Source organism: Neofelis nebulosa, chromosome 2 (assembly GCF_028018385.1).
Source record: "Neofelis nebulosa isolate mNeoNeb1 chromosome 2, mNeoNeb1.pri, whole genome shotgun sequence".
NCBI classification, from domain to species: Eukaryota; Metazoa; Chordata; class Mammalia; order Carnivora; family Felidae; genus Neofelis; species Neofelis nebulosa.
This window is the reverse complement of record NC_080783.1, coordinates 163,510,356-163,533,353: the sequence shown is the minus strand read 5'-3', so window position 1 is coordinate 163,533,353 and position 22,998 is coordinate 163,510,356. Positions and strand designations below refer to the sequence as shown.

At 38.9% G+C, this 22,998-nt stretch overlaps 1 protein-coding gene across 7 annotated transcripts in view; it reads right to left on the bottom strand.

The window, feature by feature from the left end:
• Positions 1-22,998, bottom strand: part of PTGER3 (prostaglandin E receptor 3) — a 187,493-nt gene that overhangs the window by 27,612 nt on the left and 136,883 nt on the right. For 4 of the 7 annotated variants that reach the window (XM_058716983.1, XM_058716989.1, XM_058716985.1 and 1 more), the window contains one exon: positions 14,683-14,842. The exons of the other annotated variants lie outside the window; for them this stretch is intronic. In XM_058716983.1, the coding sequence (XP_058572966.1) occupies positions 14,815-14,842 (28 nt within the window). In that variant the 3' untranslated portion in view covers positions 14,683-14,814. The remainder of the gene's footprint in view (positions 1-14,682; positions 14,843-22,998) is intronic. 7 annotated transcript variants of the gene reach the window in all.

Here is a 22,998-nt window from a genome sequence, read left to right as displayed (position 1 = left end):
TGTCAATGGCCACATTCTGGGTGTGTGGCAGGGTCGGCCTTTGTCTAACTCTAGACTCCAAGTTCTTAAATACTTCTTTTTTTTTTTTTTAATTTTTTTTCCAACGTTTTTTTTTTGTTTTTTTTTTTTTTTGTTTTGGTTTTTTTTTTTTTTTAATTTTTGGGACAGAGAGAGACAGAGCATGAACGGGGGAGGGGCAGAGAGAGAGAGGGAGACACAGAATCGGAAACAGGCTCCAGGCTCCTAGCCATCAGCCCAGAGCCTGACGCGGGGCTCGAACTCACGGACCGCGAGATCGTGACCTGGCTGAAGTCGGACGCTTAACCGACTGCGCCACCCAGGCGCCCCTTAAATACTTCTTACTACTGAGGAAGAGGGGGAAAATACATTGACACTGGGGAAAGCTGCAGCATAGAGGATGTGAGAATGAGGGAGCTGATATAAAACTAGGAAGATGGTTTGGGACATATCGTGAAAGATTTGGAAGTCTTGGAAAAGAAGCTTATAATTTCCCCTGTGAGCATGGAGAGGAGACTTGCAGCATGGTGTTAAGAGCCCCTCTAAATGTGAGTGGTGAGAGCTTGAGACCATCTGACCTGGGGAAAGGGCATTTATATACAATTTAATGACACTTCAGATCTCTTTTCATTTCCATTAGAATTCTACAGAACACTGCACTCTCTAAGGGACTAAGTGGAGAATTTAGCAAATAGATTCCTTCCTAGTATTTTTCACACCTGACCTGGTATAGACTTTTAAATGCTGAAGCTTTGAGTTATGGTTAGCTTTGATTCCTAGTCTCTTTTGGAGATCATTCTGCATATTATTAATCATAATTATTAGAATTATTTTTTATAAAAATGTGTATATGTTGTCCCTGTCTCTGTTGAGCAGCATCTTTTTATTTTTATTTCAGTATTATTTCTGTTCGTGTGTATATGGTGGGGTAGGCAAGGGGGGAGGTGAGTCTCAGGTTTCTGAAGCCTACTTCCTGATATTTCTTATGGCCAGAGAAATAATTGAAGTTGGCGTCTTTTCAGTTCAATTCAAGCTTCTTTATATGATGGATTTTGTTTATTGCTCTTTGTACTTATTTTCCAATGAAGTCCTTAAATAATTTCTCTCTGTTTTTAAATTTCCAAAGTTTTGTTATCCTTTCTGTGGTACATTAGGAAATATAAAGCAGATTTTACAAATCTGTTTTACATGGGAGCTGCCTGATTTATGTCAGCTATCATTTTCTAGCTGGGTGGTTATGCTAGGTTTCATAATATGCCAAAGCTTATATTCAAATACAAACTATAGACCAGCATGTAAACAAGAGGCAGAGAAATATTTTTTTTTTTATTCCACTGAGCAATTCAAAATAAGGATGGGAAAAGACAGCTTCATATGGGTTTAATCCTGGCTGGAAAGCAATGAAGCAACAACTCTGTCTCTTTCGTTTTGGTGGTAATCAAAGCAAGCAAAGCTGTGGGTGTTGACTCTTTGAAAATCAGCGGAATGCTACCATGTATGCTTGCTAGTCTCACCCTGGCCTTTTCCAAGCTGAGTAGAGAACAGCTCCAACAAGCCCCCTGACTGAGCAGAGAAAGCACCGCATGGTTTTTTTTGCGGGAGATGCTGAAGAGGCATGAAATGCACCAGAGAGATAGTGTTTTTATGCTCTCAGGCAGATTCAAAGCTTCTGGAAAGCCACCATTCAAAGAATAAATAATAAACACCAAAGGGAACCACAGACAAGGGTAGGGAAGTTCAGGAACACATAAATGTATGTATCTATGTCGATCCTCATTTTCCAGTCAGCCCTCCAAGAATTAAACATCACCAGAGATGCTGGGAAAAGGACATGCAAATCTTCGGTAGTAAGAAAGTAGGCCTTGATTTGTGTACTCGGGATTTTTTTTTCTTCTGATGGAAAGACATGGGATATAGCAGTGATGTTTACTTCATGCATTTGTGCAGATGAGAAAAAGATCCATCTTCCTTAGAGATTCTTCTTCTCTCTGCCTGGCACCCTTGTGCTGTGAACGCCATGCAGTACGGTATTGCATATAGTTTGCAGCCATCGGAGACAGAGTGAGCCACAGCACATTGCAGGTTTGGGAGGTTTATTTGGAAAGTAAAATGCTTGAGAGCTGCTGAATTTATCTCGTGTTCAAAGAAGTCTTTCCCCTCTTTAATGCCATCTTCACTTAGATTTCCATGCTGCTGAACTACTGTAGCTAGATCTATGCTAAATAGCTCCTTTGCAACATGCAAATTAATGCCCCCAAATCTAAATCCAGTGCACCAAAAGAATTTCCACTTAAGGTTGTGCTCCACTTGTTGATTTATATTTAGGTTCTGTTAATAATAAATATGATTATCTTATTTCTCTTTTGGAGAAGTTTAGTTTGAAGATGGAAAGGCAATTATTTTTTGTTTGTATATAAAGATTAACATATCTTGCATTCAGAAAAAATTAAATTACTACAAAAAATTAAGACAAGAATCATGATACCAGTTGAATAATATTTGAAATTAGGTGTTAAGATCAGGTTTCCATTCTAGGCAATATATAATTCTTTTTATAAAGTTTATGCTTGATAGTTTTTTTCTTGCAGTGACAATCTATTAGATGGTTCTTCATGTTATATCTTGATAAAAACTTGAGACAAGAAGGAAAAATGTCAGATTACTAACTTCCTCTTGAAAGCCCCAGGTATCTGTGAAGACTCCTTCTTAGGCTCCTTCTCTTGGGTCAGTTTTCTTTCTTTACTTTTAGGAGTTACCTTCCATTTTACTTTATACCATAGCTCTTTTCCTGTCTTTCATTCCCAAATGTCACCTTTGGGACATTTGACCTTTACTGTGTGACTACTTGAAGTTGTACATTAAGCATGCATGAATTCTTCTTCACCTCTTTCAGAAACTTCATTTGGTGCTTCTATGTTATAGCATTTCAATTCAGCTCAATTCAACAATTATTTCTTGATAGACTATTATGTACAGACACTAGACAAGGACTTCGGGGGACATCAAGTTGAAGGAAAGATAGACCTTGCACTCAGCATTCAATAGGCAATAGCAACAACAGTAATAACAACTGGCATTTAACTTTTATTCAGTGTAGACCTAGAAGTCCTAGCCACAGCAGTCAGCCAAGAAAAAGAAATAAGAAGTATTCATATTGCAAAGTTAAACTGTCGCTATTTGTAGGTGACATGATACTATATGTAAAAAAAAAGTCTTTTAAAATTATTTTTAAAATGTATTTATTTTGAGAGAGAGAGAGAGAGAGAGTAGGGGAGGAGCAGAGAGAATCTCAAGCAGGCTCTGTGCTGTCGATGCAGAGCATGATGTGGAACTCAGTTCCACAAACCATGAGATCATGACCTGAGCTGAGATCAAGCGCCAGATGCTTAATGAACTGAGCCACTCAAGTGCCCTGATAATAGAAAATCTTAACAATTCCACCAAAAAACTACTAGAAGTAATAAACCGAAACAGTAAAGGGGCAAGACGCAAAATTAATACCCAGGAATTGGTGGTGTTTCTATATACAAACAACGTCACAGAAAGAGAAATTTTAAAAACAACACCGTTAACAATTGCACCAAAAAGAATAAACTACCCAGTAATAAACTTAACCAAAGAGGTGAAAGGCCTCGTACTCTGAAAACTATAAAATCCTAATGAAAGAAATTGAAGATGACACAAACAAATGGAAAGATATTCCATGCTGATGGACTGAAAGAATTAATATTATCAAAATGTCCATATTACCTAAAGCAGTCTACACATTTAATGCAATCCCTATCAAAGTACCAACATCATTTTTCACAAAACTGGAACAAATAATCCTAAAATTTGTATGGAACTACAGAAAACTCCAGGTAGCCAAAGCAATCTTAAGAAAGAAGAACAAGTCCGGATATATCACAATCCCACATTTCAATATATACTACAAATCTGTAGTAATCGAAACAGTATGGTACTGGCACAAAAATAGACACCTAGGTCAATGGAACAGGATAGACACCTCAGAGATAACGCACATATATAATGTCAATTAATCTATGACAAAGGAGGCAACAATATACAATGGGGGAAAGATAGTCTTTTCAACAAATTGTGTTGGGAAAGCTGGGCAGCTACATGCAAAAGAATAAAACTGGACCACTTTTAACAGCATACACAAAAAGCAACTCAAAATGGATTAAAGACCTAAACAAGAGACCTGATGATAAAAATCCTAGAAGAGAACCCATGCAGTAATTTCTCTGACAGCCATAGCACATTTTTCTAGATACATCTCCGGAGGCAAGGGAAACAAAAGCAAAAATAAACTATTGGGACTACATCAAAATAAAAGTTCTTGCACAGCAAAGGAAACCATAAACAAAACAAAAAAACAATCCACCAAATGGGAGAAAATATTTGAAAATGATAGATCTGATAAGGGGTTAATACCCAAAATATATAAAGAACTTATACAACTCCACACTGCTGGATGTGAGTGACTCCATCTTGTGCACCACATACATTCACAGGAGTTCTGTTCTATTTCTTTCCTACCTTAAGCACAGTAAGCCCTCTTACTTTCTTCATTATTTATTTCAATGCTATCCTCTCTGGAACCTGCTTCTTGGCCACAGTGACTTCTACTCATCTTGTAAAACTCACTTTTAGCTTCCCCAAGCTGGGCTTTCCTGACACATTCCCCCTTGGGGGGGCATTAAGTGGCTCATCTTTGGATTTCATCTACAACCAGCAAATCCAGTCACACAAAACTTACCCCACTCCTTTGTCTATTTCTGATCCTAGGCCATGAGCTGCTAACAGGCAGGGACTCTCATTTATCACTGATGCCCAACTGATGATTGTTTAACAAAAGAATGAAGAAACAATAATCCAAAAATTATTCCTCTTTGATTTTGGAACGCATTTCCTGTACTCCAGTTTGCTATAAATACAATCACCCACAACGGGAGATGTCACCCAGGGACTTACGGTTAAATATTGATAAAACAGCCAGAAACATTTCCATGAAATTTAAATGTTTAATACCTCTAGTGCTGCTCTTTCCTTCACTCCTTGTTACTCTTTGTAGAGGTTCTCTCCTCTTCTCTAACTGATAAAGGCGAATCTTAAGAAATAAAACGAGCAAAAAAAAGCACCTCCAGTTTTAAAATGTGGGAACATCAAATGACAGTCCCAACTGCTTGACGGAATGAAAACAAGGTCAGTGTCTTATCCTTCCACAGTGGTTGCCCCCCCCCACCCCCAACGCCGAGCCAGAACTGTGCTCTCGAGTCATGCTGTTTGTTTTACAGCTTGCGGACTTGCACAAAATTCTTTTTCTCTAACAACAACAATCATAAAAATAGCATGGTCTTTTTTGCAACCTTACTCATAGCCTAAGGAAAGGAAGATTACAAAATTATTGCAGCATAAGAGCATCAGCTGAGATCCCAAAAGGTCCTAACAATACTTGGCAAATACTTTTTATAATTTCAAGAACTAAGTAAGAGAGACATATGCTATGAGTCTTAGAAAAAGACATTTGAGGTTGCCCTTAAAAGTGGGAATGCAGCAAATCAACACAGTCTTTGCCGTGAAATTCTCACTCAACTGAGAAGGGCAAACCCGAAATAGGTCTGAGTCAGTTTTGAAAGGGCTTCCTCCAGGACAGAAATGTATTTCTTTATAATCATCCCATGAACAAGTATTATGGAGCACCTACCATACGATCTCTGGTGTGAAATACCCAGAAGTGAGGTAGTAAAATGTGGAGTTTCAGGGGGAAAAAGACTGGGGGCAGACAGACCTGTATTTCAGTCCCAGTTCTCTCACTTATTCACTGTTGCTTTGAGGCTTGTTAGTGAGCCTCTCTTAACCTGTGATTCCTTGTCTATAACATGCTGATAATAACCCTACCTCGGCTTTGTTCTGACGCTTAAACAAGATCGTGTATTCAGAGAGCTTAGCTAAGTGCCTGGCACCGAGTGGCACTTAGTAAACGGTGGCTATCACCTGCTGACATGTATTTAACATGGCTGGTACCAAGCACAATCAATCTCAAATGAGAAGCATACAGAGAAAATCTGTTACAAGTGAAAGTACGTCTCTAGCCTTTGTGTGCTCATAAATTATACCAGGCCCTCCAAGGATAAACACAACCCTACTCTCTGTCCTCCGCCAGTAATTATAACCTCCATTAAAGCAAGAACATTTCTTCATTTTCCTTTCTAGCTTTCTAGAAAGAAACCATTCCCACACCAAACCAAACACCATCCCCACAGCATATCTTGAAGTATATATTGAACAAGATTTCATCAATATCCTTTCTGCGGTTAGGTGATTGGCTCTTGGAAAGCAGAAACAAGGTCCACTATTCGTCTTTTTTTTTATGCTGTTACTACTGAGTACAAACTAGAGGGGAACTAAGGACAAAACAGGACAGCTCAGATTGGATCTAATTTACTAGCTCCATCCAAAAGTTCCCAGATCAATGTCCTAATGTAGCCTGAGGGAAGGTACCCATCATTTGCCAAATACCTTATGTTACCAAACCTAATTTTCATGCTAAGCCACATGAGGTAGATATACATTTCCCCATGGTATAGAGGAAGCCAAGGCTCAGAGCAGTGAAGACTTTTCCAAAGCCAGGCAGCTAAGTAGGCAGCACCTCGACTTAATCTAGAAGAGCCTGATGCTTTCTCCCACAGCACACAGCCTATTGATTCAGCAGTGACAGTGGTTTAAAGAATGATATCGGAACAGGGCCAACATGCTGTGCATGGAGTGTAGAATATTGGTCGCTCTGCTAAGAAAGCATCTTTTCTTGTGACATTGTTATTTCCTGATGAGGCTACCTCACCAGGACTTTCCCCAACATCTGTCTTATCCTGGTAGGTGTCAAGATCATAGAGAGAAACCATTTTTTGTCACTAAAATCCAGCTCCCTGAGTTCATATGTCAGTGTTCAGGCAGGAATGTGAAATGCCTTTTACATGACTAAAATCTCTTCCCTGAATAGTCAAGACTTTTCCATGAATGGATAGAATTTTATAATACAAGATGTTCAAATAGGTCAGGAAAAATTCCTTTGAAAACTACTGCCAAAATGAAATTCTCTAAATGTTCCAGTCGAAAGTACGTTTGCTGCTAGGAATACAAACAACAGAGAAAATTCATTTGTTGATAGCTTCCCTGATATTTTAATTATACTCTCCAAATTCTGTTTTTTTCCTCGATGTAACAATTTTATTCTCAAAATAAAAATGTTTAATCCACATGTAATAGTAAAATTAATGCATTATCTTTTTTCCTTGCTGTAAAATGAAATTAAAAATGCCAAGAAGCACATTTTGCTTCCAGCAGAATGGAAAGTAACCTTTTGAAGGGCCTGATAAATTTGATTTCTTATGTAGTTTTCTGATAATCATCAGTTTAACTCTGTTAAATACCAAGTGGCATTTTAAGACTGCAAGTCTGCCAGAAAACTACATTGAATTCCCAGTGTCTTAAGTGACCTTGAATAGCTTAACACATTTCAGTATCTTTCTGGTTGTCTGATATGAAGCATATTTGGTTATTTTCATTGCCTTGTTGAAGGCAAACTTAATATGTCTTAAAAAAATGTGTTACATAATTTGTTCAACCCATGGAGGAAAATTAGAATTTTTAAAAATACTGTGGATTTTTAAATTCCTGTGCCATTTGATTGAAAGCTCACCTTTAAGCAAAAGAACATTAAAGTTACTCTGTTTTTTGAAATCTCTCCCTTGAAAGCCACTCCTATCCCCTTCAGAGATCTACTCATCTTTATGAGAGACTTATAGAGTAGATGTTATTTTTTAAAGGTATTATTTAATTATTTTGAGAGAGAGAGCATGCATGCATGAAGGTGGGGAAAGAGCAGAGAGAGAGGGAGAGAGAGAATCCCAAGCAGATTCTGCGTTATCAGCACAGAGCCCAACGTGGAGCCCAAACCTATGGACAGAGAGATCATGATCTGAGTCTAAATCAAGAGCCAGATGCTTAACCAACTGACTCACCCAGGTGCCCCTGGAGTAGATGTTATTAATTCCACTTTATAAATGATGAAAATGAGACTCAAAGAATGTACATTTTGTGCCCCAGAAAATGTGACTGTAAAGGGGCAGAGGCAGGGCTCAAACCACTGGGTCTGATACCAGGTCCAATCTTTTAACCTGAACATGACTTTGTTAGCATTCCCTTGTTTTTCTCTCCTTAAAGTTTGTCTCTTGATATTTTAACTTTGAATACTCCCTCAGCACCATAGTGAGAGGACAGAATTCTGACACAGAAATGACAACTAGAAGACATGAATAAGTAATTTATAGGTCATGATCTTTACCTCTCCTTTTTTTATTTTCTCAAAACTACTTGATAGTTGATAGTTCACCCTCTGTGTGTATAGGGCTTTCTGAGCAAGTCTTTTGCTGGGCATGAATAACAAAGCTAACAATCTAAGGTTAATGTGGTTAGTACCCTTTTCTTCTAAAGTTTATTTATTTATTTTGAAAGAGAGAGAGACAGAGCATCTGCAAGGGGAAGGGCAGAGAAAGAGGGAGAGAGAGAGAACCCCAAACAGACTCTGGGCTGTCAGCACAGAGCCCCACGCAGGGCTCCATCTCACAAACTGTGAGATCATGACTTGAGCTGAAATCAAGAGTCAGACACTCAACAGGTTGAGCCATCCAAGGGCCTCAATGTGGTTAGTAGTCTAAAGGTTTGAACAAGCTTGTCTCTATCCCTAAATAAGATGAGTGGTTCCAGGATTCAACTAGTTGCTTATGAATAGCAGTAACTCCTTATTCCATGCAACTACAAAATCATGAAAAATCCAACACAAGGGCTAATTGAATCAGCATCACTTTATAAACGAGTTTGGGAGATGCAAAGCTGAAATTTGGATTCCAGATTCTGCAAAGACGTTTTAGAATGCTCTGCTCAGTCCCTGCAGTGAAGATTTCACAAAAACAAAGTTCTGTTTCACAGAAAGAGCTCAGAGCATACTTGAGGAAGAAAATATAGAGAACAGGAAAGGAGCCAGGTCTCACATAATGTTATGTACAGGACTGTGACATCAAGTTGACACTGTATCCTCTTGACAGACTGTTTTGTTTGCATCTGTCATCATAGAAGACAACGAGAGTTTCAAAGCTCAAGCTAATTTCACAAAGGGACTTTCAGCAGTGGTCAAGCAGTTGTACTAGACCAAGGGTGCCAAATAAATGCTTTCCACAGATCTTGGCAGTCGGTGACAAAGTCCCTGTAAAACCAGAGTAAGATCAGGAAGTAAGAGCAATGCAGTCCTTGCTCTCATGCTGTTTGGTAGAAGGCTGCACCTGATTCTTCTGGGAAAGACTGCCCTTTGCAATGAAATGATAACATTCCTAAAAGTTTTGGCATTAAAATATCTCCTGTTTGAAAAGAATAAGATAATAGATTTCAGGTTTGTTTGTATTTTTTTTATCCTTAATTAAATTACAAGTTGGCCATTGTTAGGGATTGAATTTAGTCCCCTAGCTGAAGTTTTAATCTCCAGTACCTGTGAATGTGACCTTATTTAGAAATACAGTCTTTGGAGATGATCAAGTCAAGATGAAGTCATTAGGGTGGGCCCTACTCCAATATGACCGTGTCTTTATAAAAAGGGGAAATTTGGACACAGAGACAGATACATACAAAGGAAAGATGAAGTGGAGATAATGGGAGAATGCCATCTACAAGCCAGGGAATGCCAAAGAATGCTAGCAACCCCCCAGAACCTAGGGTAGAGGCATGGAACAAATTTTTCCTCACAACCCTCAGAAGGAACCAAATGTGCCCACACCCTGATCTCTGTTTCTAGCCTCCAGAATCTTGACACAATACATTTCTATTATTTAAACCTCCTAGTTTGTGATGACTTGTGTGGCTGCTCTAGGAAATTAATGTAGCCATCCTAGACCAATTATCGATTTTTCTTTTATTTTGTTTTGCTTTTTGAAATTTTACTAGTTCTTGAAATCTCAAATTCTGGAAACCCTTAAACCAAATTACCTTAAAATCCCATCCAATCTTAAGATTTTGTGATGTTTTACACTGTTGAACATTTTTCCTAATTTTTCTGATTAGTCATTAAGTGCCCACAGGATTGGAGACATCCAGATTTTCCTTAAGAAAGCAGAGTACAAACAGGAACAACATTTAGGTGTTACAGGGCCAAACCTGAGAAAATATCTCAGCATATGGCTTGAAACATTGAATGTGGATGCTCAATTGATTTCTTTCCCTGTAGTTTGAGTAGAAATAAAACTCGATGCTCCTGGTATAATATATAAGGATCCAACACTGCTCTGGCCATGGATCTGATGAAGGTGTATGTTTCTCAGAAAGTTAGAGAAGGGTACCCAAAAATCTATGGCATCTTCTATTTGGTTCATCAGACAGTCCTCATCTCTCATGGGTCATGGTAACTCTTTCTCCTTTCCTTTCTCCTCCTCAGCAAGCTACACAAGAGGAGATTAGGGGCAGTGAGGTATGCTTTACCAGATCATGCTTGAATGTACTGACGAGTGCCCCATTTCCGTTGCTCAGATGGGTTTGAAAAAAATTCAGCTGGGAATTCATCCATTTATTCACTCATGCATTTATCCAATGAATAAAAAAAAAAGAAAAAGAGGAGACCCAGGGACACCAATCCATGCTATATATCACACTGTCATAAAATGACTCTATAATTATAATAACTAGTATGTGTTAAAAATCTCTACCTTCATTTTATAGATGAGCTAAAATAATTGAACTTGTCCTTGGTTCTACCACTGATGAATGCAGTAGTTTGACCTTCATTCTGTATGTCTCCTCTCCATGTCTCCTCTATATCAAGATACCTGCCCTTACAACCCACCAGACTGGTGTATACACATCACTGTACCCTAAGACATGCCTTCACTCAGGAACTGGCTTCTCCCAGTCTCTACGCACCTCTAACCAGTCTATCACCTCACAAAAAAACTGGTCTCCAGAAAAACTTCCAGAATTCCTGGTCTCCATCCTTGGTCAGCTAGCCTCCCAGCACTTAGATTTTTAACTGTGTAACTTCTGTTTGTTTGTTTGTTTGTTTTGCATTTATTGGAATGCTGTGCTGTGTTTGATATCAGCATGTCTGTGTATTTGATTTTATCTCCCTGGAAGATCATCTGCTCTTTAAAGGAAAATACTGTATCCCCTAGTTTCTAGTCCTACCCTCGTTGCTAAAGAGACAGACAATATTAGTTATATCACATAATCTATTTGAACCTCCATGTCCCAATTGATATAAAAAGAGGGTGGTGGGAAGATGGAGTCTATCAACATCTCTTACCCTGGTAGTGTGTATATAGGTCTCCCAAGCATCCTTGTCCTTTGCTGGCTCTGAGAATTGCCCAGTTGAGGCTCATGGCCATATTTGCTCATGTGAAGGCTACTCTGGTCTTATCAGCGTAGACCACCCCCACATCTCTGCTGGGCAACACTACTGAGTGTAGACTCAGGCAGCCCACACTGCCGCCTAACCTGATCTTCCTGTTTCTCTCCTCTCCCTTTCATTTGCCATAGTCATAAATACTGCTCCAGACCAAGATGACAGATTCTTCTCCACATCCTCCTCATCTTTACAGACACCATCTCACCTTCCTAAAGTACGTTTACACTTCCTGCTTCCTCGGTCCATCCCTACTCCTATAAGACATGGTCATTCCTCACCTATTCCGTGAAGGCTTTGCTGACCACCAATCTGCCATCAGAATCTGTGCAACTGCTGTAGCATTTAAAAATATTTGTCCCTCTGCATTTTAACTGCATCATATAGAAATAACATAGTGAAATGCTTATGAGCATAGTTGTCTTGGTTTCAGACTGCCTACCTTTATAATCATCACTGTGCCACTTACTAGCTATTTGCCCTGGACAAATTATTGCTCTGCACCTCAGTTTCCTCATCTGTTGAATGAGGATAACAATAGTATTTATCACCTGGAATGTTTTTAAGGATTGATGAGTTAATGCATGAAAGCACATAGAATAGTGAACATATTATTGAGTTAACACTATGCACGAATACCACCCCCTATCTCTTTTTCCCTCTAGGATTTCAAATAAGAAAAGAACTAATTTGTTATAACATCAGATTTGTAAAGTCATAAGATCTCCTTTTCTTTCTTTTAAATCTCCCTTTTCATCAACCACTTCACATCCTGGTATCCTCTCTCCTTCAATTGTCTGAGGTAATAATGTTGACCTGCCCCTCTGCCTGATATTTAAGTAATGCACCACAAATTAGACCATTCCTGTATAATAGGACAGGGTGAGGCTTGTTGTTGGAAAGATGGAAAGACATAATATATGTGAAAATGCCTGAACATGTAGATTCGTTCAAAGAATGTTCATTAAGCACCTTTTCTGTACTTAGCATGTGCCACCAGATCCTGGGAATACAGTCCTTGATTCATGTTGTCTCTGTTTAGTGAAGGATACAGACAACTCTATCTACAGTTGGGATGCGATGTGATTAGTTGTGATGAAGGGACGAAACCGGATGCTATCATAACCCACAGTGCATATAATTGTCTCCAAAAGTAGAAGAAGGCTTCCTGAAGAAAGAGCACCCAGGCTGAGTCTCAAAGATGGAATGGGAACCAATCAGCCTTGGAAGAAGGGAAGTCTCCCAGGCTAAAGGATAACCACAGGGGAGAAGACAGAGAGGCCCAGAGCCCCGCTGTGTTTTGGAACTACTACAAGAAGTTCTGAGTGATTGAGGAGTGGGAAGAGATAAGCATGGACCAGATTATAAAGGGGTTTTATGCTTCTGCCTGGATTTTACCCTGCAGGCAAGGGGGAGCACTTTGCATTAGGCAGGGGATTAATAGCACCAAATCTGGGTTTATACTGGCAGTAGTGTGAACAGTAAGTTGCAGAAGACTGTGGTAGAAACCAAACAGGGTTTTGTGGGGTTATTCCAATAACCTTCATGAGAAAATGCTTAAGGACCTGAACTAAGGGATGTGGATGAAAAGACCAGAGGTAAAAAAGGCAAAATTAAACAAATAACCTAGGAGAGAAAATACATAAAGTTCACACCAGTTTTTTTGGGGTGTAACTGTACTATATCTTTCAGTGATTCAATGTCAGATTCCTCAACATTTTAACAGACTTTCTAGATGCAGCGAGTGTAATGGTAGGAATTTTGAGTGCATCCCAGGTGGTCTTTGAACGGTAAGGACTTTGGAGGGTGCCTCACCCACATCTCAGTGGCAACAGTCTTTCCCATGGAGGTGCAGCCTTGGGTTGCAAAAATAACCCAAAGCTACCAATTTTATCCCTAATTTTCTTTGGCACATTTATTTAGATACAGAGCCTGTTTCAGATTAACTTTAATTTTATTTCTTATCTTACAGACCTCTGTCCCTATTTCTTTGCTGGATCACTGCCAAACCCCAAGCTCCTATCATGCACAGTAACTGTTTCCTTCTTTGTGGGCGGGCAGGCTGCTGGAGCTAAAGGGAGAAGGAGATGTTTTCTGCTATATATATATATATATATATATACACACACATATACATATATATATATACACACATATACATATATATATATACACACATATATATATGTATATATACTTATACATACATATATATATGTACTTATACATATATATGTGTGTGTATATGTATATAACATATACACACACACATATATATATGTATATATACTTATACATACATATATATATACTTATAAGTACTTATATATATATGTATAAGTATATATATATAGTATATATATATATACTTATACATATATATGTGTGTGTATATATATATATATATATATATATATATACATATAACATGGCTGGACCTTGAAGCGTGGCTGCTTTGTATCCTCATCCTGGGTATCAGGCTCTTGTAGTGTACAGGAACCAATGACCGAGTGTCCACAGCTCTGAGTAATGCTAAATGTAGACTGAACCACCAGAGACTCCTTAAGTTTGTTTTTATATCCCTTCTGTTGATAATTTTATATTGTAACTGTGTATAAGTGATAAATTGATGGAGGAAAGAGACTGTGAACATATTGCATTAAGCATTTCTATTAAGATCCTATTCGTATCCTGTCTGAGGTGAGACACGAAATGTTAAGCATGCAGTATGGTGCATACGTTAATATGGGAATTGCCTTCCAGATTATATTTCAATTTTAAGAAAGAAGAAGAGTGAAAGACACAAGCACAGTTTTCTGTAGGAGACCACTGCCATATGGAACTTTGTATGCTCCAGGAAGAGTGACAAGCCTGTACTGGAAGGGAAGGTAATTGAAATTCATGACCAATTTATCTTGCATGGGCCTCTCCAAGCCCAAGTGACAAGGTGCTGATGGTCTCAACCTAAGTGGTTTGATATTCGACTGTTAGTTGCAATATATGTTGGACCAGCAGGAGGAAACAGATAGGAGGAGCTTAGACACACTGAAAGGATGTATACCAGGAATTACAGCTTAGTGAAGTTCTAATCATCTCCTCTTAGGAGAAACAGTGACACATGTGATGAGACTGATGCCCAAGATTTTGGGGAAAGATTTACAAGTAAAGCTGAGAGAAACGGGCTCATAAATTTCCTTGGCAATCCCCAGAGATCTCACCTTGAACTTAGAGGCTCAAGTGCCAAAGCTGAAACTTGAAACACTGACAGATGTCGATTGTTGGAGAAGATTGCTTTGGAGTGTGGTAGCCTTCTGTCTTGTTATTCAGATCCCCATAGTCCTAAATGGAGTTTAAATTCCCAACTTAGGATTGGAGGAGCTGTAAGAAAATGAATAGTCGTCAGCATTGCTTTTGTATGGAGTTGTGTCGTATAGAACAGGATTTGTGAAAGGCATTGGTTTGACCAAGACTTTCATTGGGCTTCTCTAGATGTTCTGTTAGTAAAAAACCAGATTATTTCAAGTAGATTGCCATCACAACATTGAATAGGTATTATAGTAGGAAAGAGAAATCAAAGGTATCCATTGGCTACTGAAGTTTTGCCAGTTCCCAAGACAGATATTTGCATTCAATGATTTGTGAAACTTTTTTGATTACCTAGTACGTGCCTGGCACTGTGTTGATAACATGACTAGAGATGGGCCACAGACAGTTTCTACTTGCAAAGGATTTACAGTCCAGGAAGCATGTGAGGACCACTATTCAATCTAGGAGAATCTGAGAAGTGTTCCCTTCCAAAGGAAAATCTTTTAATAAATTATGTGGAGTATACACAGCACATGCAGTATTGGTAGTATTCAGGAAGTAGGACAACATTCAATCATCTGTTTACTTTTTCCCAAACCTAATTTTGGATTTTGAATCTAAGACTGAACAAGGATTTAGCCATAAAAAGGATGAGAAAAAACAAATAGAAAAACAAATGTGTTGAACTTCAAAAAGATAAAACCAAAGTCAAAGCACAGAGCTGAGATCTGAGGAGAACGGAGACTCACAGCTTCTCTCTGCCTTCCCCTCCCTCATACAAAGTGTTTACTAAACTAAGATGATGTGAGTAATATCACTTATCACTGACGGGAAAACTATAACTCCGTCAAAGAATAATACTTTTATAGAAGAAACCCTACAACACACAAAAGTTGATCACGAAAAAATAAACTAGCAAGTGAGAAAAGGGAGAAAAGGGGCCCTTATGGAAAGAATAATGATGATGATAATAATAAGCCAAATAAAGAGAATAAGACAAATGTAATAATATAATTTGCACCACTGAAAGGGAAATGGGATTCCAGGGCCCTTCAGCTGCCTCCACACGGTAGTAGGCTGAGGAACCCAAGAGAAGTGTTATTCACCATCCCCTGTGGTTCACCAGCTTTGGTGAGAACCAGCCATGTGCCTGGTCATGGGCCTCATGCACTGGGCAGTACAAAGATGAATGAGTCACTTCTGTATCCTGAGGACATAACAAAAACAAGCTCAATCTACTGGGAAAGTGAACAGGTGCTCCGCTCCAGTGGTAAAGTTCAACCTGTAGTAAATGCCAGATCAGAGGTAGAAAGCCAAGAAAGCTAGCAGATTTGGAAAGAAAATGAGCAGTCTTTTTTGATAATCGGTAAATACTTCACAGAAGAAGGCAAAAAATAGTGATGAGGTCCAGAAGGAGAGGGAAGGCAAGTAACAGAAATAGCATGTATAAAGGCACAGGGGTAGGAGAGTGCAAGGAATATCCAGGAAATGGCAGGGAGTTCTGTGCAGTTGTCTGGGGGATGGGCAGGGCTGACTTGAGGGAATGAAGACCTTATTTACCATGTAAAAGGTTTGGAAATTAAATGTATTGGTAATCAGTAGTTAATCAGACAGTGGCATGTTTAGTTTAAGAGAAATACTTGTAATGTCTGTAGTGGGTTGAATGGTGGCTCCCAAAAAGATATGTTCATGTATTAATTCCTGAAGCCTATGAATGTTACCTTATTTGGAAAAAGGTTCTTTGCAGAAGTCATGCAGTTAAGGATTTTGAGACGAGAAGGTAATGCTGAATTATCTGGGTGGGTCCTAAATCCAATGACAAATATTCTTGTAAGAGAAAAGTAGAGGGATATTTGAGACAAACACACAGGAGAAAGCGATGGGAAGACAGAAGCAAGGATTGGAATGATGTGGCTTCAAACCAAGGAACACCAGGGAATGCCAACACTTATTAGAAGCTGGAAGAGGATTTTCTCGTAAAGCCTTCAGAAGGCATTTTGCCCTGCTGACACCTTAATTTCAGACTTCCAGTCTCCTGAATTGGGAGAGAATAATTTTTCTATAGTTTGAAGTTAACAAGGTTGTGATAATTTGTTGGAACAGCCCTGGGAAATTAATACCACTCTTCAAAACTAATCGGTACAAATGAAATAACAATGACTAGCATTAAGTATCATGCCTTTCAATTTACAAACCTCTTTTCTACACATTATTTTATCTTATTTTCATGATAAAACTGTGTGGGAGTAGTATTATTATTTCCCCCATTATATTGTTGAACCTAAGCTTCAAGAAATAAAATCACTTCCCTAAGGTGTCCAACTTGTACCCTCAGCTCTGTTTTTACTACTAACCTATGTTGCTTTAGTAATGAGTCAGCTCTCATAGCCACCACTCCTCATCCACATGTAGTTGATAGCTTCAAATGGCATCTAAGTAGCTCTTGAAGTCCTAGGCTGGAGAATAGACCAGAGAAGGAGGGAAAGAGATGGAGGGATCCAAATGGGACCAAGATTAGGATATTCTAAATAAGGATTAAAAACAATTAGGTGGCCCTCTTCAAATTTTCTTGGGTTTTAGCTACTGATGCTGTAATATTGTGTGAAATGTTTAAACTCCTTGAGTCTCTGCTTCCAATTCTAGAAAAAATGGGCATAATAATCTCTAGCTGGGTTGGTTTAAAGAGTAAACAAACTGTGTATTTAAAAAATAACTTTGCAAACCCTAAGGACACAGCCTAAATGTTAGGTGTAATTATGACAGTTAAATCAGAATGGTGCAGTGCTCTGGTTCAGATGGGATTGCTCATTAGTATCACGGGAGGAACTTTTAAAACTTGCTGATGCCTAGATTCTCCCCTGGAAGTATGAAATCAGAATCTCTTAGAGTGGAACTCAGGCATATTATTTTAAAAATCATCTTAAATTATTCTTATACATGCTGCCAGTTTCCTGCCAGAGTGGGAAAAGATGAGCTCTGGGGTCAAATTGATCCAAGCATATATTCCATATAATAACTTTACAATCACTACTTATAATTGTGTAATCTTGAGTAGGTTACTTGACCTTTCCAAATCTCTGTTTTTTCAACTTTCCAACAGGTGTTAAGAATACTTAGCTCTTGATGCTGCTTTAAGAATTGAATTAAATGTATGTATGAATGAGACAGTTGGTTCAGGTTAGTTTGATTTCCCCCATCCCTTTTGCATCAATAAAGTCAATGGCAAACTAAAAGGGAAGAAGGGAATGAGGGAGTCACATTTAGCACATGACATGCATTTCCAAAAATTAACCCCAAGTTGCATTTTCTCAATGAAGTGAAGTCATACAGAGGTGTGGCTCTTGTGTTATGAATGCAGACATCACTAAATGTAAACATCACACAGAGCTGTTTCTTATAAAAATAATAGGTACCCAGGGGTTATAATAATTCACATTAACTGTGAAACCAAGTGTTTCCTCATTAATAAATGCCATAGGAAGGTGCCAACTTTTTCCTGTGCTTAGCAAGTCGATTAGATTAGAGTCACAAGACAGCACTTTCATTGTCAAGGGCATTTATGGTCATTGAACGTTAGGTCACCTGTAATAACCAAATGTCATTCTGTTCACCAATAGTGGAGGTGTTCAAAAATTGGTAATAAGATAGGATGATGGTCACAGATTTTGTGGTTATTTTTATTTTAGTTATGGAAGATCTCTGTACTGCGAGGCATTTTAGAGTCCAAACTGGCATTTTGGTCTTTCTTTTCTAGTCTGAAAAACCCAGAGCATGTGGATGTCAGAAAGATGTTTCTTTTCTCTTAGAAATGTACAGTGTCTGCACACACTTAAAAAGCTCTAAAATATTCTACATCCAGTACATAATTGGACATGCTGTAATAACCTTGAGGATACATGCCTTTAATTTGCAATTATAGCTAAGAAGAGAATATTTCAGCATATTGTGAATTACATTAGAAACTTGTTTATTAAATAAACCATATTGTACTGGTTTACTGAGTCTAACCCCAGTAGTAATAGGCATATCTAGAGCCCAGATTTTGGCTTCTAATCCTGTTTCCAATAAAAAGAACCAGGGTTCCTCAGAGGAATGGCTGACTCAGGATTGTGGTAAGGATTACACAAAATAAACCTACACCATCTTCGAGGGCCAAAAAGTAAGGACGTGTAAAGAACAAATCAAAGCATACAATAATGGAGATATGTCAAAAGGACACAGAAACCAACTAAAGGAACTCCCAGTGGCCAAGGAAGAAACATTTTAAGCAACAAAATAAAATCTTATTAGATTATAATCCAAAGTATAAAATAAATAAATACCCATTTGTCCATACTGATATAAATAAATGATTGAATAAATAAGTGGGAGAGAACAGACAAATCTTCCATATAGAGGAATCCCAAATAATTTAATTTTATGTAGATCCTTCATCCTCAAGGAGGCTGAGCACAATTTCCCACTCCTTTTTCTTTTTTCTTAAATTTATTCATTCTAGATAGAGAGACAGACAGACAGACAGACAGACAGAATGGGAGAGGGCCAGAGACAGAAGGAGACACAGAAACCGAAGCAGGCTCTAGGATTCGAGCTGTCAGCACAGACCCTGACTCAGGGCTCAAATCCACGAACTGTGAAGTCATGACCTGAGCTGAAGTCAGACACGTAACTGAGCCACCCAGGCGTCCTTCCCCACTTCTTCTTAGTGTGAGCTGCACATAGCAATTTTTTTCTCCAAGAGTACAGTATGAAAAGGACAAGGGGGAGGGGAGGAGTGTATTAGTCATGTTTCTCTAGAGAAACAGAACCAATGGGAAATATACATTATATAATTAATTATATATGTAATCAGCTATCAGCAAGCTGGGTAACCAGGAAAGCTGGTGGCATAAATCAAAGCCTGAAGAACTAAGAATCAGGTGAGTCAGTGGTGTAATTCCCAGTTTGAGGCCATAGGCCTGAGAACTGAGATTACAGGAGTGCATGGGTACAGAGGGATGCTGGTTCAAGAAGAGAGAGCATTCATCCTTCCCCTTTTTGTTCTATTTGGGCTCTCAATGCATTAGATAATGCCTACCCACACCAGTGAGGGCAGATCTTCTTTACTAGGTCTACTGATCCAAATGCTGGTATCTTCCAGAAGCACCCTCACAGACATACCAGAAATAGTGTTATTGGCTATTTGGGCATCCCTTAGCCCACTTAAGTTGATACATAAAATTAACTATCACAAAGAGTAACTTTAAAGTGGAGAAGTCTGAAAAAAACTACCTTATCAGCTAATCAAGGTCAATATCAACAATGATAAATAATGTTGATAGTATGTGCTTTTGATGTGATGTGATGACAATGGCATTTTACCTCTGTCATCTTTCTCCCAGAAACCCATAGTCCCAGTCCAATTATGAGAGAAACATCAGGCAATTCCAAATACAAAGACAGTCTACAAAATACCTGACCAGAAACATCTGAGAAACTGTCACAGCAAAAAGGGACCTAAGGAGACATGATAACTAAATATAATGTGATATCCTGGTGGAAGCCTAGAACAGAAAAAGGGCATTAGATAAAAACTAAAGAAATCAGAATAAAGTATGGACCTCAGTTAATTATAACGTATTGATGCTGATTCATTAATTGTAACAAATGAAGTATATTATGATATTGTGATTTATAAGGAATATATATATTTAGTCATTCAGATGACCAAAACATATTTCTCAGACATGTTCGGTCTGTGTCCACAGTTCCTGGATCACAGTTCCCAAACCCTTGGGATTTCCTGAGTGATAAGAGAAATGGGAACGTCTTTTGTTATAATATTTGGTCCTTGTCCTCAATTCCTGAAAATGAGAAAAACATATAAAAAGAGATTGCCAATGGATTTTTCAAAGTGAAAGGCATATCAATAGTTTTAATATGTGCGAATAGATGTAACTTCACAATAAAGAAATACATATAAAACAACAATGAAGTACCATTTATTTATTTTTTTTTTTAATTTTTTTTTCAACATTTTTTATTTATTTTTGGGACAGAGAGAGACAGAGCATGAACGGGGGAGGGGCAGAGAGAGAGGGAGACACAGAATCGGAAACAGGCTCCAGGCTCCGAGCCATCAGCCCAGAGCCTGACGCGGGGCTCGAACTCACGGACCGCGAGATCGTGACCTGGCTGAAGTCGGACGCTTAACCGACTGCGCCACCCAGGCGCCCCTGAAGTACCATTTAAAAACCCATCAGATTAGTAAAGACTAAATATTTCATAATATATTGAGATGGTAAGGATGCATAAAAACAGGTATCTTCCAGTTTGTTGATGAGCATGTGAAATGAAATGCCTTCTTTGGAAGATATTTTAGTGACATTGTAGCAGAAGCTGATGGCACCCTGCCTGTATCCCTGTGTCCATACATTTCAGTGTTAGTGGCCCAGTTTCCAAATGCCATCACCCCCTACTAAAATGGGTTGGCGTGAAGAGCATGCACTGGCTTACGCAATATTTCTAGAACTTGACAGATAAGGGGATAATGAGAATTATAAGGACAATAGAATTGGCTGGTTGCTGTTAGTGTCATAAGCATTCAGAGAAAAAAAAAATGGCAGGCTCAACTATCAATCAGGATACAATATGAAAGCCAGAAGTCTTCAAAGAACTGTTTACCATTTAAAAAGCAGCTTTTGGTACTACTGGACCTAGTAGAAACTTAGCCTAAACATGAGACATCTCCTGATAATTTGACAGGAGCTGCTCATCACCAGCCGGTTACCATCAGATCCTCCAAGTCATTAGCTTGGGTGGGCACAGCAAGAACCCATCATACAATGATACATTGTACATTAGTGATCAAGCATGAGTATGTCCAGAGGAACAACTAAGTTACATGAACTGGTGGCCCAGCCCCCCATATTACCTAACTTGTTTAACCAATATATCTCCCTCAGGTCATGCCCAAGATTTTACAGAGAGTAACCCCAATACCAGTTGTCAGAGGATGATAAAACCCAGGTCTGATTCACGAATGGGTTGCTCAATGTATCCCATAAGCTAAAAATAGACTTATGAAACACAGCTCCACTCAGGGGTGGTCATAAGAGACAGCAGTGAGGGGTAATTCTCATTACCATGGGCAAGACTTGAAACAAGACAAATGTTCAAGCACTTGTGTAGATGGTCTAAGTGGGGCGGGTTCAACTCTAGCAGATACTGTTGGTGCTCTGACCATATTCTCTCTTCCTTGCCCTTTAGTTCATGCTGTTCAGGCTTCCAGCTGGCAGCACCTGTGTTTCTTTTCTTCTCTGGCTCATAAACCCCGCTGTGCCTGCCTGTGAAATAGGCCAGAAGTGTTAGGGAGTTAATCCCTCCCAGGCAGTGGAACGTAGGGAAGCACAGTGGGAAGTACCTGTGAGGAGAGGAGTATTTTATAACTGAGGTTATAGAGAATTCCTAGCACACCATAATGATAAATTTAGAATGACGTTTAGTCAATTTTGTTACTCCTTTTAAATTATCTACAGACAATCCCATTATTACCAGAACCTAAGGCAGAGTGCTGCTCTGTCCTCAGAAGTCCTTATTCCCAGGATCATACAGTGGCCTTCAGACAATGACTGACATGACAGGATGGAAGTCAATGCACCAATAGCCCAGTTCCTTCACCCTCTGAATAGGGTTACCCTGAGATTTGTGTCAATACTGGCTCCTAGAATTCCCTAGGGTTTCAGAAATCCTGAGCTCCGCGTACTCAAAGTCGTGAATGGCTTGCTGATATGCCCATTACTGACTCCTTTCCTTCCCTGCCTCACTTTCCCACTTCCCTGTTTGACTTTCCCTCATCACCTGAGTAAACTATGTGTCTTTGGGTCCTTGTCTCAGGGTCTGTTTCTAAAGGGCCCAGTCAAGATGGGTATCTATTAAGCTTATAAATGCACACACCCTTTGCCCCAAGAATTCCACTTCCAGGAAAATATCCTGAAGATATACTCACACATGTGCCGAAAGACATGAGGTCTTTACAATTATAGTAGTAAATACCACTGAGTGTTTACTCTATACTAAACATTAAAGTTCTTTTCAAGTAGCAGTTTTCTCAATCCTCAAAAAACCCTTCTGAAATTATTACCAAATTCCCATTTTCCATAAGAGGAAACTGGGGCATACAGAGGTTAAATACTTGATTAAAACAGTAAGAGCTAGTGATACAGAGCCAAGGTTCAAACCCAGGAGAT